This window comes from Motacilla alba, chromosome 1 (genome assembly GCF_015832195.1).
Source record: "Motacilla alba alba isolate MOTALB_02 chromosome 1, Motacilla_alba_V1.0_pri, whole genome shotgun sequence".
NCBI classification, from domain to species: domain Eukaryota; kingdom Metazoa; phylum Chordata; class Aves; order Passeriformes; family Motacillidae; genus Motacilla; species Motacilla alba.
In genome coordinates, this window is record NC_052016.1 from 44,054,150 (window position 1) to 44,067,712 (window position 13,563).

General features: G+C 36.6%; 1 protein-coding gene across 11 annotated transcripts in view; it reads right to left on the reverse strand.

Moving 5' to 3' along the window:
* The window catches only part of GRM5 (glutamate metabotropic receptor 5), a 241,465-nt gene that overhangs the window by 15,159 nt on the left and 212,743 nt on the right, over window positions 1-13,563 (reverse strand). For all 11 annotated transcript variants that reach the window (XM_038158744.1, XM_038158772.1, XM_038158791.1 and 8 more), the window contains one exon: window positions 9,534-10,473. In XM_038158744.1, the coding sequence (XP_038014672.1) occupies window positions 9,534-10,473 (940 nt within the window). The remainder of the gene's footprint in view (window positions 1-9,533; window positions 10,474-13,563) is intronic.

The window sequence follows — 13,563 nt, forward strand, 5'->3', positions numbered from 1 at the left end:
GATCAGCAGCACATTTCACATGGCTGTACATTCCCTGTCTGGAGGATGTTGGCAGGGAAGACCTATGAGTTGTGCCATAGCCTACATTTGTGAATAGTCTGGTCAAAGGCAATTCTTGAATCCTTGAAAAATAATCTATGGATAGAATGTGGATAGTAATGCACAGGTTCTGTTAAAATGTCCGCAATACACAGGGTGAGATATTTTCTCAAAAGACAAGAGCTTGCAATAGCAAAAAATAGTTTTTTTTCAAACAATCTATTCTCTGAAAAAAGAACACGACCAATTATAAACTGGTTTTTACAATTTGACATAAAGGGTTTTTTTTCTCTTTTTCAGTAGAAAAGTTTAACTAACTGAAGACATCTCAGGGTATCTTTAGGTTTTTAAAACACAAATCAAATGTAATTTATTGTGTCGGAGATAGAGATCAGTCATAAATCCCTATTTCAAATGCAATTTCACATTGCCATGCAGAAGTGTTATTGATTATTGAGCACCCAATGTGTGCTTGACACTGTTAACTTATATACAAGCAGTGTATTCCACCTGCAATATTCCTTGGTCATGATATTAAGAAATGAAGAACTTAAATTTCACAGCAGCAGAGTTAAAGCTAGCCTTTAGATTAGATAATATGTTTAAACATTTCTGCATTAATACTAAAGAATGGAACATGAAAAATATTTAGTGTTTTTACTGTAGGGGCTGCTTTGAACTACAAACATACTGTGTTCTTGAAAATTTTTTCTGTGAGATTGGTCATGCTATCTTGAAATTTCGGCATATTGCACTGAATATTTTGAAAGAGTCTCCATTTATTGTGTGAAATTTCCCCATTTATGTAATGGCTAAAATAAATTGTATATTATTAAGCGTGCCACCTTTTCATTAAAAAAATATAAACATTACTTTAACCCAATTTCAGCAAGTAAAATTGCTTAAGATCCAAACTTACAATTTTTTTTCAAGTGCAGCAAAATATTTCACTTTTTTAAAGTTTATTCTAATTAAGCAATCATATGTAATTGCAGCTGGTGAATTAAAAAGACATTTTTGTTGGAATGATATAAAAAACATTATACTGGCTCAAGGGAAGATTAGACTGATAGTAAAATATTACCAATCTGTTTAATTCCCTTGTTCCAGAAAGGTTTTTCTGAAGTGTTGGACAAACCATTCTACAGGATTTTCATATAGTAGAGTCTTACCTATATAAATGTTCAATATATATGCTATAGTCAAAACTACAGATTAAAATTGTTATATATCATAACCATATAAAATGATTATATATTTTAGCAGACCTCTGCCTTAATTTCAGTCACAGTCATGGAAAGGTATCTGTCATGAAACACAGCTCTAGCCAGATGAAATGCCATCTCTTCCACTAATCCACATCAATATTCAGGATACAAGAACAAACACCATTCATTATAATTCATACAGGTCTTCCCACAGTGGCAGATTGCTTTGTGACTTGGTGGACCTTGGAAGGAGGAGTGTCCTAGTCTTTTGTTTATCAGATTAATTGCAGTGCATCAAATCAATTGCAATGCCAGTTTTTATCAAAGTTAGCTGTAGAAAGAAGCAGAAGTTCTTTTGGTAGACAAATCTGTAGGTCCTAGACAAGACCTACATTGTGCATGCTAAAGAACATGAGACCACCTGCACGGTTTCTCTGGGTGCTCTCCAGCATGTGTGATAAGGACAGCAGTGATATAGTATATGGTGGCCATTTTGTCATCAGAATTTTGGGAGAAAGGCTTGAAGATTAAAAAAATATAAAAAGGATAAACGCTGCTATTAAAAAATAGAAATTCTTCCTTTCCCTAAATAAATATGAACTTTTGGGTCCCATCACTACTGTTCTGTCCTTTTCTTTTTTGCAGTACAGTAGCAAGACTTCATTTTGCAACCTAAAGCATATGTGGATAACAATAGGTAAGGAACTGTTCACAATGTCATTTAATTTGCAGACTTCAGCTATGATATTTGTTTCAAAATGATGGTAACAGTGTCTTAATAATATAAATAATGCCAAATATTAGGCTTGAAGACATGTGCTCAGTTAATGCAGCCAAAAAATTATACCAATCAATCAATCAATCAATCAATATTTTAATTAAATTTGAAGGGAAAATTCAAAACAACAGTGCTAGTACTGTACACAAAAACCATTGTAATAAGGTCATTCAAGAGTATAAATGCATTATACAGATGGAATGTTTAGCAGCAATTTATCAAAAGCTTTCAGTAATACCTTTCACTGAGTTTTAAAAGATATTTCTCAGTCATTTCAGAGTATTTGAAGTTTAATTAATCACAGTATCAATCTTGTCCAAAAAGACACCAAGACTTAATTATTTAGGGAAAAGTGAAGGACTCAAATCATTCAGTAATCTCTCAATCTAAATTTTTGTAGCATATTAGATTAAAATAACTCCAAATGATCCATTTCAGAACTGATTCATTAATAAATGCAGACGAATCCATCAAAAGGATAATGACTTTCTCTGAAGAGTCAATTTTTTTTATCCTGAATGCATCAAAATTCAATTTTAGCAAGGCTATGAAGCAAACAAATAGTATCTTGTATCACTATGCCTAGATTTTCTTTTTTAAAATAAGAACAATACCTGTTGGGCCAAACCTTCACCTCATGTAAATTGTTATCTGCACTAATTACACTAAGTCATGTAAGAAGCTTAGCCCTCACTTTTTGACCATCAACTCATAATACAGAGGCATCTAACCACCTTTGTACAATTTGTAGTCAAGCGTCCCTTTAAAGAGCATCTGGAAAAATTAACTTTTTTTTTTGGTGGACAGTGATTTTTCTGTGACATCTTTTGCCCTACAGTAATATGTGGCCCTGTTTTGAGCTGCTTTTCTACTTTTCAGTTTCCAAAAGGATTTATTGCATTGAAATGGGCAATGACTAAAAGCTAGTCACTGTTAGTAGTTGAAAGATGGTGCCAATAATTTCTAGAATGTAACTTAAGCATTAGTTCTCCCAGTTCACATTCTTTGATAATCTCCCAATGAATTCTCTGTACACACAAGAGCTGTGTTGAAACACTAAAAATTACCTCTAAATTATTTCTTTAGTCTATAAAACTTCATAATTTCAAATAATGTCCCCCATGTCTTTTTTTTTTCCCCTTGGTGAAATAAAATTGGAATTGGGAAGATCTTTTAGTGGAAATCTGTTATACCACTCTGATGGGTATAAGACAGGTGGGCTGGGACCTCTCCTCTGACACTGACTGACATTAAAATTTATTCTACTTTTCACCAGGGTAGAAAGTAACTCTTTTTTTCCCCAATGCTTTTTTCTCCTTTTTTCTTTTCCAATGTTTATTTTATACAAAACAGATCGGCTCCACCAAGTTCCTCTAGGAAAGCAACCCATGCTGTCATATATCATTACAAGCTGCTTGTATTACTCCATACAGCAGATTATGAGCTAGTTTTGAGCTCAGTCTTGCGTGTTTATACCTGTTCTATATCAGTTTCATGTTTTCCATGTTTCAATCAGTTCAACTACCTGCAGAAACTGCAGAAGCAATGACTTTTATGATGGTCGCTGTTAGTCTAGAGTTTAGGAAAGTTGTGTTTTGCCTTGTTTTGCCAGGCAATGGACCTGATAGAGTGTTAGTCTTAGTGTACTGTATGACCAATCAGATCATCAAGAGTATCTCAGACCTTTAGTTATGAAAATTTTGAGTGTGAACCTATAGGTTGTGTTCTGGAGAAGTCTGGTGAATAAAAAGTTTTTTAAAATTAGTTTTGAAGTGAAGTATAGTGTTCTTTTATCATGGTTCAAAACGTGTCAGAGAAATTGTTCAAGCTGCATATATATGAAGACAAAACTGGCACTTGCACTATAAAAATGTGTCTCAATTGAATATGCTGTGGCAGAAACTCGGGGTCAGTATCTTTCTCAATGGGTCTGCACACGAGGAATGAGAACCAGCTTCAGCTTTCCACAAAAATCTCTCAGTTTTTCTTGCACTCCATCTTCTTTACAGGACTAAAAGCTCTGTGTCAAACAACAGGCCTATTTCATATCTCAGGCAAGTTGCTAAGGCATAGGAAATTTGAATCTTTCCCATTTACATTTAAAATCCTCATGCTGATAATACACACACATACTCTAAAAAGATTTGATCACAGCTCGATGGCCATGACTTCAAATCTATCTGCTTATTCATGTATGTGGCTTTCAGCCAGTGAAAATTTGATATCTGGATAGTGGGAATTGCATGGGTTGCATCTTGAGGACCTTGGCATGGTGTGTGTAATAGTGGCAGTAATTTATTCTGATGGGGTTTCTCATTTGTCTGGAAATTAATGTCTTCCCAGGACTTTCTTCATAATGCAGCATAGCTGTAGTGAAACTTTTAAGTTTTCACATTTTCAATTCTCTTGGTCTTTTTCAGTACTTTACATGGATTTAATTAATATTCAACATTAGAAGTACTGTTTTAAGAATTTCTTGTGGAAAAAAGAGTGGACTTCTTGAGAAACTTAAATTCAGACTTCTGAAAAAGCTCATCCCAAGATTTCAGTGCTGAAATATGGTGTGCAGATGCATTATATCATACTAAGACTGGAATATTTCTAACTATGAATGGCAGCTTCTAGTCTGATACAAGCATATTTTCTTATTTTCTGGTCCAAAATTGCTCCTGTTAGAATTGTAACAAAATATCTACAGTCAATCGTAAGCAGGAAAATAGAATAGAGAAGGGAGCAAACCAGCTTTTCCTTGCAGAAACAGAGCACGCAGTGTGCTGGTAGACACCTGTTTCCAAAATATTTCATTATGGCACAGTTTGGGACTGCTTGATGTCTAATTATACACTAACTATAGACACTGGTGGTCCAGGACTGCATCCAATTCAGTGGGAAAAAAATCTACCCTGCTCACCATGTTTTCTTCATAGGAGAAATGGAATGGCAAATAACACAATATGAGCCCAGACACCTGATGGCTTTTTCTGATGTAGCAGTGTAGTGCTTGAGGGGAAGAAACCTGATTCTGAGGTGGATGTGTGAGCATTTTTGTTTAAGTTTAGTAAGATAAAACAAAATTATGGTGATTTATATAAGGAAAAAAACTGTGATTCCCCTAATGAACCACAGGTGAGTTTGGTTCACTAGGACAAGGGATCCCCAGTCCTGAATGAAAGCTGTCAGTACTATCACTTCTGCAAATGCACACAGAGCAATGCTCAGTTCTGTAATCATACAGTAAAGGACAAATTTCTTAAGAGGGCAAGACAATATGTTATAAAAAAAGGTGAGTTTTCTGTTTAGTTTGATAGCCATAGATTATGTTTAAATATTTGGGAAATACTTCATCACATAGTAAATCCATGTAGATTATAGTATCACTGCCACACCGAGTTATTAAGCTTTAGTCTCAATAAGATTTGTGAGAGAAGTGCCTATGATAAGGTGCAAAAATTTATGTGCATAGTTATTCTGTTGTCTGGTATTGTGCTGTTCACAGATGTATGGAGTAATTAGGTACAAAACACAGCCAATGTATCTTGAATATACCTAACATTGTCTGGCTGAGCTGGTGACAATTCTTTCCTTTAGATTGATCATAGCTACCTGCCTGCGTTGCAGATTGAAAGTGCTGCTCAACCTTCTGGCTTAGTGACTGACTAAGAAGATAATAATCTGTCTTGTTTTGTTTCAGGAGAGTACTTTTGGCTTGTACTGGACATCTATAGACTTCTCTCTTTTGAGAAAAATACTGGTAGGATTTTAAGGACTTAAAAGCACATATATATGTGAAAGATAGTATTTAGGGAGGTTTTTAATACTTTGCTAGTTGCTCAGAACAGTTTATTAATTGTTTTAAAGGCAAGAAATACTGCCATTCTTCAGGTAGTTGTGGGGAGATGACTGTGAAGCTTGGAAAATGGAGCATGTGTGCTTTGGCCCATTTAAAGACACCTTCCAGAAGACATAAACAACTAGTGGTTAATTTTTTGTGTGAAATCCAGGGCAATGATATTAGAAAGCTGAGAGGAGCTGTTGAACATCTGCACTATTCTCCAGGTCAGGGTAACATGACTGAGACCCTTTGATGTGCAGTCCTGACTAGAAAAAATCATAATAGCAACTCTTGCAGCAGAAATATACAGCCTTTATCTTGCATGGAATAGCGAGTTATCTGAGAGTGAGGAGAGGATAAATTAGCCCTGTACTTTCGGCCCTTGCAAAAAGGCTGTGTAGTATAAGTGAGAATAATTTCTAGTACCTCAAGGCAAGATTTACTCAATGTATTTATGGCCTTCCTAGTCACTATGAAACTAACTGGTAAGATGACTGAAATCAGAAATTTCATATGCCTCTCTACGCCAGTTATATGGCTTTGACTCCAGCTTTGTAGTACTCTCCTCTGTGAAGTCCCTTCTGATAATGTCGAGTTCATTAATCCCACCTTAAATAAGGGCAGAATATCTTTTGGTGAGTACTGCTGAATCACAATAGCCTACATAAAATGGTTTTGATTTCACTGGGTAATGAATAGTTTTACTCTCTCCTTCTACATATTTCAGTATGTGAAGATTCATTCCAACACACAACCACAGCTTGCCTGGGTTTTCTTAATTGAAGAACACTCCATGCAAAAAGTCATTTAGGACTGTAACAGATGCATTGCTTTATTTAGGCAAAAGCAGTCTTGTTATCTGTCATTTTGTGGCTGATGTGAAAGCTCTGAATGGAGCGTTGGCATTATCTGTTTGACAATGATTTGATGCAATGCTACACTGTGCTATAAATTAGTGTCAAGAAGCAAAATGCTAATGATAGAGGCCCCTCTATGCACTGGGGACTTAAATAGCATGTTTCTTTAAAATTCAACAGTGACTCACTCTCTTTTAAATAAAACCCTTCTGAGCTATTTAAATAATGCCATGAAGTTCTAGTGCATATTTCCTTTCATCCTGAATACTTTGGTGTTTACTTGAATAACTTTCAAAACAATCTTTTGAGCATTGTACTGAGTAATACCTTGAAACCTCTTGCTTTGTGTAACCAGATTTTTTTTCAAAGAAATGTTTCATTATCAAGTAAAATGGTGGAACTCTGTTTGCTCATTTTCCACACTAAATGGAATTGAAGCTGACAGTGGTTTTCTGTACTTTCTTGGAGATTATACCAGACGTAGGTGAAGTTCTGAGCACTATTTTAAATGTACTTATCACCTTTTAGGACTCTCTTTTGTGTAATCAAATTGGTATTGACTAGAGAGAATTTCCCAGGATTGATGGAATCATTTTGCTCTTGGATGCCTTGACCCTTCAGGCACACACTGACTGAGGACAACTAAACCCAGTGGCACCATATCACAGCTTAATTGGCTGGGGATTCAGACACTCATATCAGGAGGATCTTCTTTGCTTCAGTTCTGTGCATTGATGAACACTGCTGATGACATATAAGTTTTTCTCCAAGTTTCAAATGCAAAGTTAAAGTTCTTTGTATCCAGGCAAATATGCCAATGCATCAGCTTTCTGTTGCTATTTTCATCCATACACACACATACTGGGCACTCTCAAAGCTATTTTGGATTGAAGTAATTCCCAAGACAGTGTTATCGAAAAAGAAGTCTTTGTTGTGAATGATCTATTATATTCTGCTAATATCTCCCTGTTGCAGATATTATGTACACATTGAGGAATGTAAAGAAATTAAAAGAGAATCCTCAAAAAGAAGAAAATACATCTTGTCATTTAGGATATTTAATAGTGGGGTATGCTCTTTGCTTTTCAGAACAAAACAAAGACTTTAGAGGAATGTCTTTCCAAACCAGACCTGAACAGATGACAAAAAAATTCCTTCTCAAGCACAAGATCTTTCTATCATCTATAACTTCATCTTGTTGTGTAAAAAGGTTGCAAGGTGGCAAATGAGTTCTGCAGTGAAAGGGAGGGAAAATAATGATGATCTCAATGAAGAATGCCTTCTAGTGAAGACATATTTTGAAGAATGACTCTTTTAACGGTCCCAAAAGTTGCTGCAGGGCTTCTAATTGAAATACCTCAGGTCATTTATACATAGACACAAAAGTTACAGAAAAGGATATTTCAGGTAGCCATCACTTAATCTGAAAAATTATTTATCATTTGAAAATATCATCCTACTCTGCACCTGGAAAAGAACTGGAAAAAAACCCCCATCATTAACTGATCATAAGTATAAAATATCTTGTAATAGACTGGTCATTTTGTACCACTTCAAAGTTTCTGAAAGAGAATCATTAGTAATATTTTGACAGAAAAAATAATCACTTTGGCATAATATATCCTGCAGGTATTACTAATAAAGTCCTCCCTCAGGTTTAAATTGTGATTCACATATGAATGGAAGTACAAATTGTCCTTGTTCCATGCCAACTGCAGTTATGAACAATGACATGTCTGGAAATATTCATATTATGAATTCTGAAATCCATGTGTGTTTCAGTGAGGAGAAAAATCTAGCTACATGTCACTTCCAGGCTAGACATACATAGCTGAGGAATGACAAAATTGCTTCTTTGCAGTTTCTTATCAACAGATTTTTTTAATGCTAGCAGTTAAATAACCTATATTCTCATAGCACCCATACAAAAAGTGAAAGTATCAAAGGATGAAAACAACCCACTGGGGAAGGTGCACACCTACAGGTTCTGTTTATGGAGCAGGGCAGTTTCCACTCCAGAGCTCTCCTTTCTCTTGAGTGTTCACTTAAGATAATTTTTATACATTTAACATACAAGTTGTCTTCATGATTGCTGAATTCTAATAATACATTAGGAAGAAACAAAGAAATATCTTATAAAGGAGTATCTGTTCAATGGCAGGAAGGGTAGACAGAGCAGGGCTTGTGAGCGACTGAATTTGTTAGTATTAGGAAGATGTTTACAGAAAAAGGTAAGGAAGAGAAGATAGGTGAGGACAAAAAGAAAAAAGTAGGAAGAGATAGTATAAGAAAGGAAAATCAAGGGAACAGGAGATAAAAGGTGTAACAGAGGAGCCATACAGAACAAATCCTCAGATGCCTCATGATGACTCTTATGTTTAACACTCCACCTTGATTATGGAACTCTAGCAGCAACCCTATTGTATTACTGCTGTCACTAGAGGCAAAATACAGACACTACAAAGTTCATTTAAGGGAAAGAGGTTGTAAATAGGTCCATTCAGGACAAGGCAATGAGTTGTATTTCTTCTCTTTTTTTTTTTTTTCTTTACTCCTACAATCTTGTTTTTCTCCCTAGATTCATGCACAGTTGTCACAGCCAGCACTTCCAACTTTGTTTTCCCATTGCTTTGTCAACAGTTTTTGCACAGCATTTTGACTAAATCAAACTCAAAATTTGCAGACGTGGGACTGAGGACTCACTCCACTCCCAGTGCAGAGGCAAAGGAAATTAACACACTTCCCTTTGTCTTTCCACCACTAGTAACTCTCAGAAGATGACAATTGCCTCCCCACACTCCCACATTAGAAAACTTTACCTAAGTGTTTCCCCAGACGATCCCCTTCTTTTCCATAGGTTCACCAGGCTGCTGGAGCGGCTGGCAGCTGAAGATGACTTCCCATCCCCTACGTGCATGCGGACTACTGTCGATGTGGTGAACGCACTGCGCACATTCCTCTCGGGCTTAGCGAGGATGATGTAGACCTTGGGCACAAACATGCAGCCAAGGGCCACTGTGGCACTCAGGCTCACTGAGAAACACATGGTGATTATCTTGTAGTTGCTTCCAAAATATATTGGCACAAAAGCCAGCCAAATGATGCAGGTGGTATACATGGTGAAGGCAATATATTTTGCTTCGTTGAAATTAGCTGGGACATTTCTTGTCTTAAATGCATAAAAGGTGCAGCTCAAAATTAGCAACCCATTATATCCAAGGGGAGTCACAACACCCAAGTTGGTGGTGTTACAAATCAGGTAGACCTCTCGGATGCTTGGGTAATCATGCATTATGTCTGGTGGCTCCATTATAAAGAGGGCAACTATGATGCCTAATTGTATACATATCAAGATAAATGCAATAACCAGCTGGGCACAGGCACTCATGAACCTAGGTTTCTTTGTACAGATTTTCTTCTTGCTTCCAGCCAGGATTCTTGCGATACGGTTGGTTTTAGTTACTAGAGCAGAATAACTCATAGCCGGCGAGAGGCCGATGCCAATTCGCTGAAGGTAACAGTAAATCTGTTGAGGTTTTGCAATCAGACAGAAAGTGCACAAGTAACCCAGGCAGATGCCGGCCAGAATGATGTAGCAAAGTTCTCGGCTGGACGATTTGACCACTGGAGTGTCACGGTACATAATGAACACAATTGTAACGAACAGCGTGGCCAAGAGACCCAGGCATGCAAAAACAACGGCTGCAATTGGTTCGGGATCACCCCATCTGAGATACTGGACTGGAATGAGGTCACAACCTACAGAAAAAGAAAAAGAGAAAGGTAAACTGAAGTATGTAGATGTGAGATTCTTTAATGATAGTTAGAGGTTTTCCTGATATTTCTCTTCTTTTTCGTTTTTCAGGAAGCTGCCATTGTGTGGAGCGTAGGCTCAGATTGTGTTAAAATAATGTTAATATAATGGCACAATAAGTACATTTACATTGACAGCTTATTTCAGTAATACACTTTATCTGGAATAATACGTGATGACCAAGCTGATTAAGATAAGTCACCATTCACAGAACAAATTTGCCTTTTATATTCTATGAAATATAGGAACTTGTGAACAAATTTCCACAGTAAGTTGCACTACCTCAGTATAAAGTGCTTCAGAGTTTTCTACATACTATTTGAACATAAAGAACTAGATGCCAATCCTACTAACTATACTGTACACTATGAAGGATATTGGTATTTGCTTAATGATTGTGGAGAGAAATCTTGCGGATCCTAACTGTCAAAAAAAAAAGAGTGTTTCTCAGATTTGCTACCTTTTTTCTAACAAAAATTTTCTAGAATTGCACTCGTAAGTAATAGGTAATTTGGAATGGCACACTGTACTGACTTCTTTTTCTGCCATTCATCCTTCTGAAATTTCTGAAAAATTAAAACCTAATCTAACTTGTGAAATGAAGTTAATAAATTAGCAACAAAGCTGAATTAGCAGTGGAACCCCTTTAAGGACACTTGTTTTTCAGTTTTGCATAAGTTTTAGTAAATCATTCTATGCAACTGGGTCATAGGAAGTCAAAAAGGCTTTTAGTTCTACAGTGTACAGATCAATAGACAGGAGTAAAAGCTGTCAGAAAACTTGTTGCTGGCATTCCTTCTACTTTCCTCCTTTGTGTATGCACTGTCGAGGCCAGATAGATATTTTTGCTTTCTGGCCAGTCTGTGATCTCTTCCAGGACTTCTGGGAAGACATAGTTGCTATGTTGCTGACTACAGCCATAAGCATCCATCCTTGCATTTTTTTTTCCAAAAATCAAATCTCCTGTTCAGGTCCTTTGACCTTGTTTGTTTTCATGACTTTCACTCAAGATGCGGATGGGTTCAGTGTCCTGTGGCACCAGAGTATATTATACCAGTGCCTACCAACAAAAGGTTTGTTCTCTACTTCCCACCAGCAGGTGATATCTGGGTACTTCCTGGGAAGCAGGGCTTCAGTAAAGGTAGCAGTTGCTCCAGAACAAAAATGTCATAACAAAAAAATGCACACACCCACATCTTTTTAGGTTTTATTGCTGAGCATACATCATATGGTATGGGATATTCCTTTGGTCAGTTTGGGTCAGCTGTCCTGGCTGTGTCCCCTCACAAGATTTTGCTCATACCCAGCCCACTGGTGAGGGAGGAATGTTGGAGAGACAGCCTTGAAAAATGACTGCTGTGTTACCAGTGTGTCTCTAGGTACCAATACAAAGCACAGCACTGTGAGGGCTGCTGTGGGGAAAATGAACTCCATCTCAGCTGGACCCAGTAATAACAAAGGGGAGGATCTTGATGTTCTGGAGTGTAACTTTCTGAAAACAGTGGACAGCTGGTATTTCCAGCCAGGGCAAGACAGCAGGGAGTGGATGATGGAATGGAGAAAATGCAACTAAGAGCTTTTATTTCTCCTATACATGCATTAAGCTTGATTGCAAAATCTAAATTAATTCAAAATGTTGTGGTTTTGTAATCATGTTGAGGTCTTCTGTTTAGGTCATGTAGGGGAGCGTAATTCTGACTTGTGGCTTGTGACAAGGCATTTCACCCTGTGAAGATGGAGTGCCAGGTGCTCACATCTGTATTTTCTGCAGTGAGGGTAGTCAGGACTGTCTGCTGGATATTTGGATGCCAAGAAATTTCAATTAATTAGGCAACCTGGGATCTCAATGAATTGATGAGCAGGAGTAAATATAGATACCAGGACTATAATTTCGGAATTTCTACAAGGGAAATCCATTGTATGCCTTTTCCTGTATTTTATGTTGAGTTTAGAGTTTTCCAAATCTGCCACTAACATTCTTAGTGTCAAAAATCACTTCATGGAACAGTATAGTTAGATATTAGGCCTAACTCCTTTCTTCTCTGAATAATATTTTTGAAGATATAATACCTTCAATCAGGTGGCAAAAGTACAAGACAGATACTTCTGTGTTCTTGATGAGAGTGGAAAAATCAGTAGGATTGGGGTCAATGAGTCTTTGCCATTAGTGCAATTATCGTATACAAATTTGCAGTCACTTTAATGTAAGAGAATTGGGCTCCTAAGTGAATACAGATTAATTTGCTATCCATACTTGCCTGTTTCGATGTGAAAAGCTTTCTCTTGTGTTAATAAAATTATTACCACACCCAAAATGTAAGAAACAAATTAGACTTTCATGAAACATTTTCACTGCATTAGTTGATGATACCTTTTTAACTCTTGCTGGTTTTATGGGTTTTCTTATTTAGTATTCAATGTGAGGGAGACACTGTTTTTCTTTCTGACTTTTTCAAGTTTAAAGTAGCACAGTAATCACATCATAAAAATCATCATTTTACACGAGTAAGAGTAGGGAAAAAGGGTGAAAAAAAGGAGGAATCCTCTCTTGTGTGCTTATAGCCCACTGTGAGTTCTTCTCCAGGAAGTTTTATAAGTAAGTGACCTCTAAATCTATTTCTGATTTTAGCAATATTTAACTAATGTTTTGTGGAAACAAATAGTTTCCAACTTCTACCTCTGCTACATATTCTTGACAGGAGATTTGAAGAGAAAAGGTTTCTATCTGGCAGCTGGTCTTTGCATGTAGACAATGATATAGGGGCTAAATTTTGCCTCATTTCTAACATTGCAGCAGAGGTGAATCATAACCAAGTGTTTCTCATTAGTTTCAGGCTACTTCATGCCTTCCTTGCTTTATTACTCTTTTTTACATTCTCTTGATGAAATACCTGAGAAAAAAGTTGAAAGCTTGTTGTATTTTTCCCATCACTGAGTATACTTTACAAGAAGATTGCTAAACTTTGCAATGATTTATTCCTCAATTAAGATTTAAAGACTGGATCATCTTCATGAAACAATGATTGGTGAAGTTT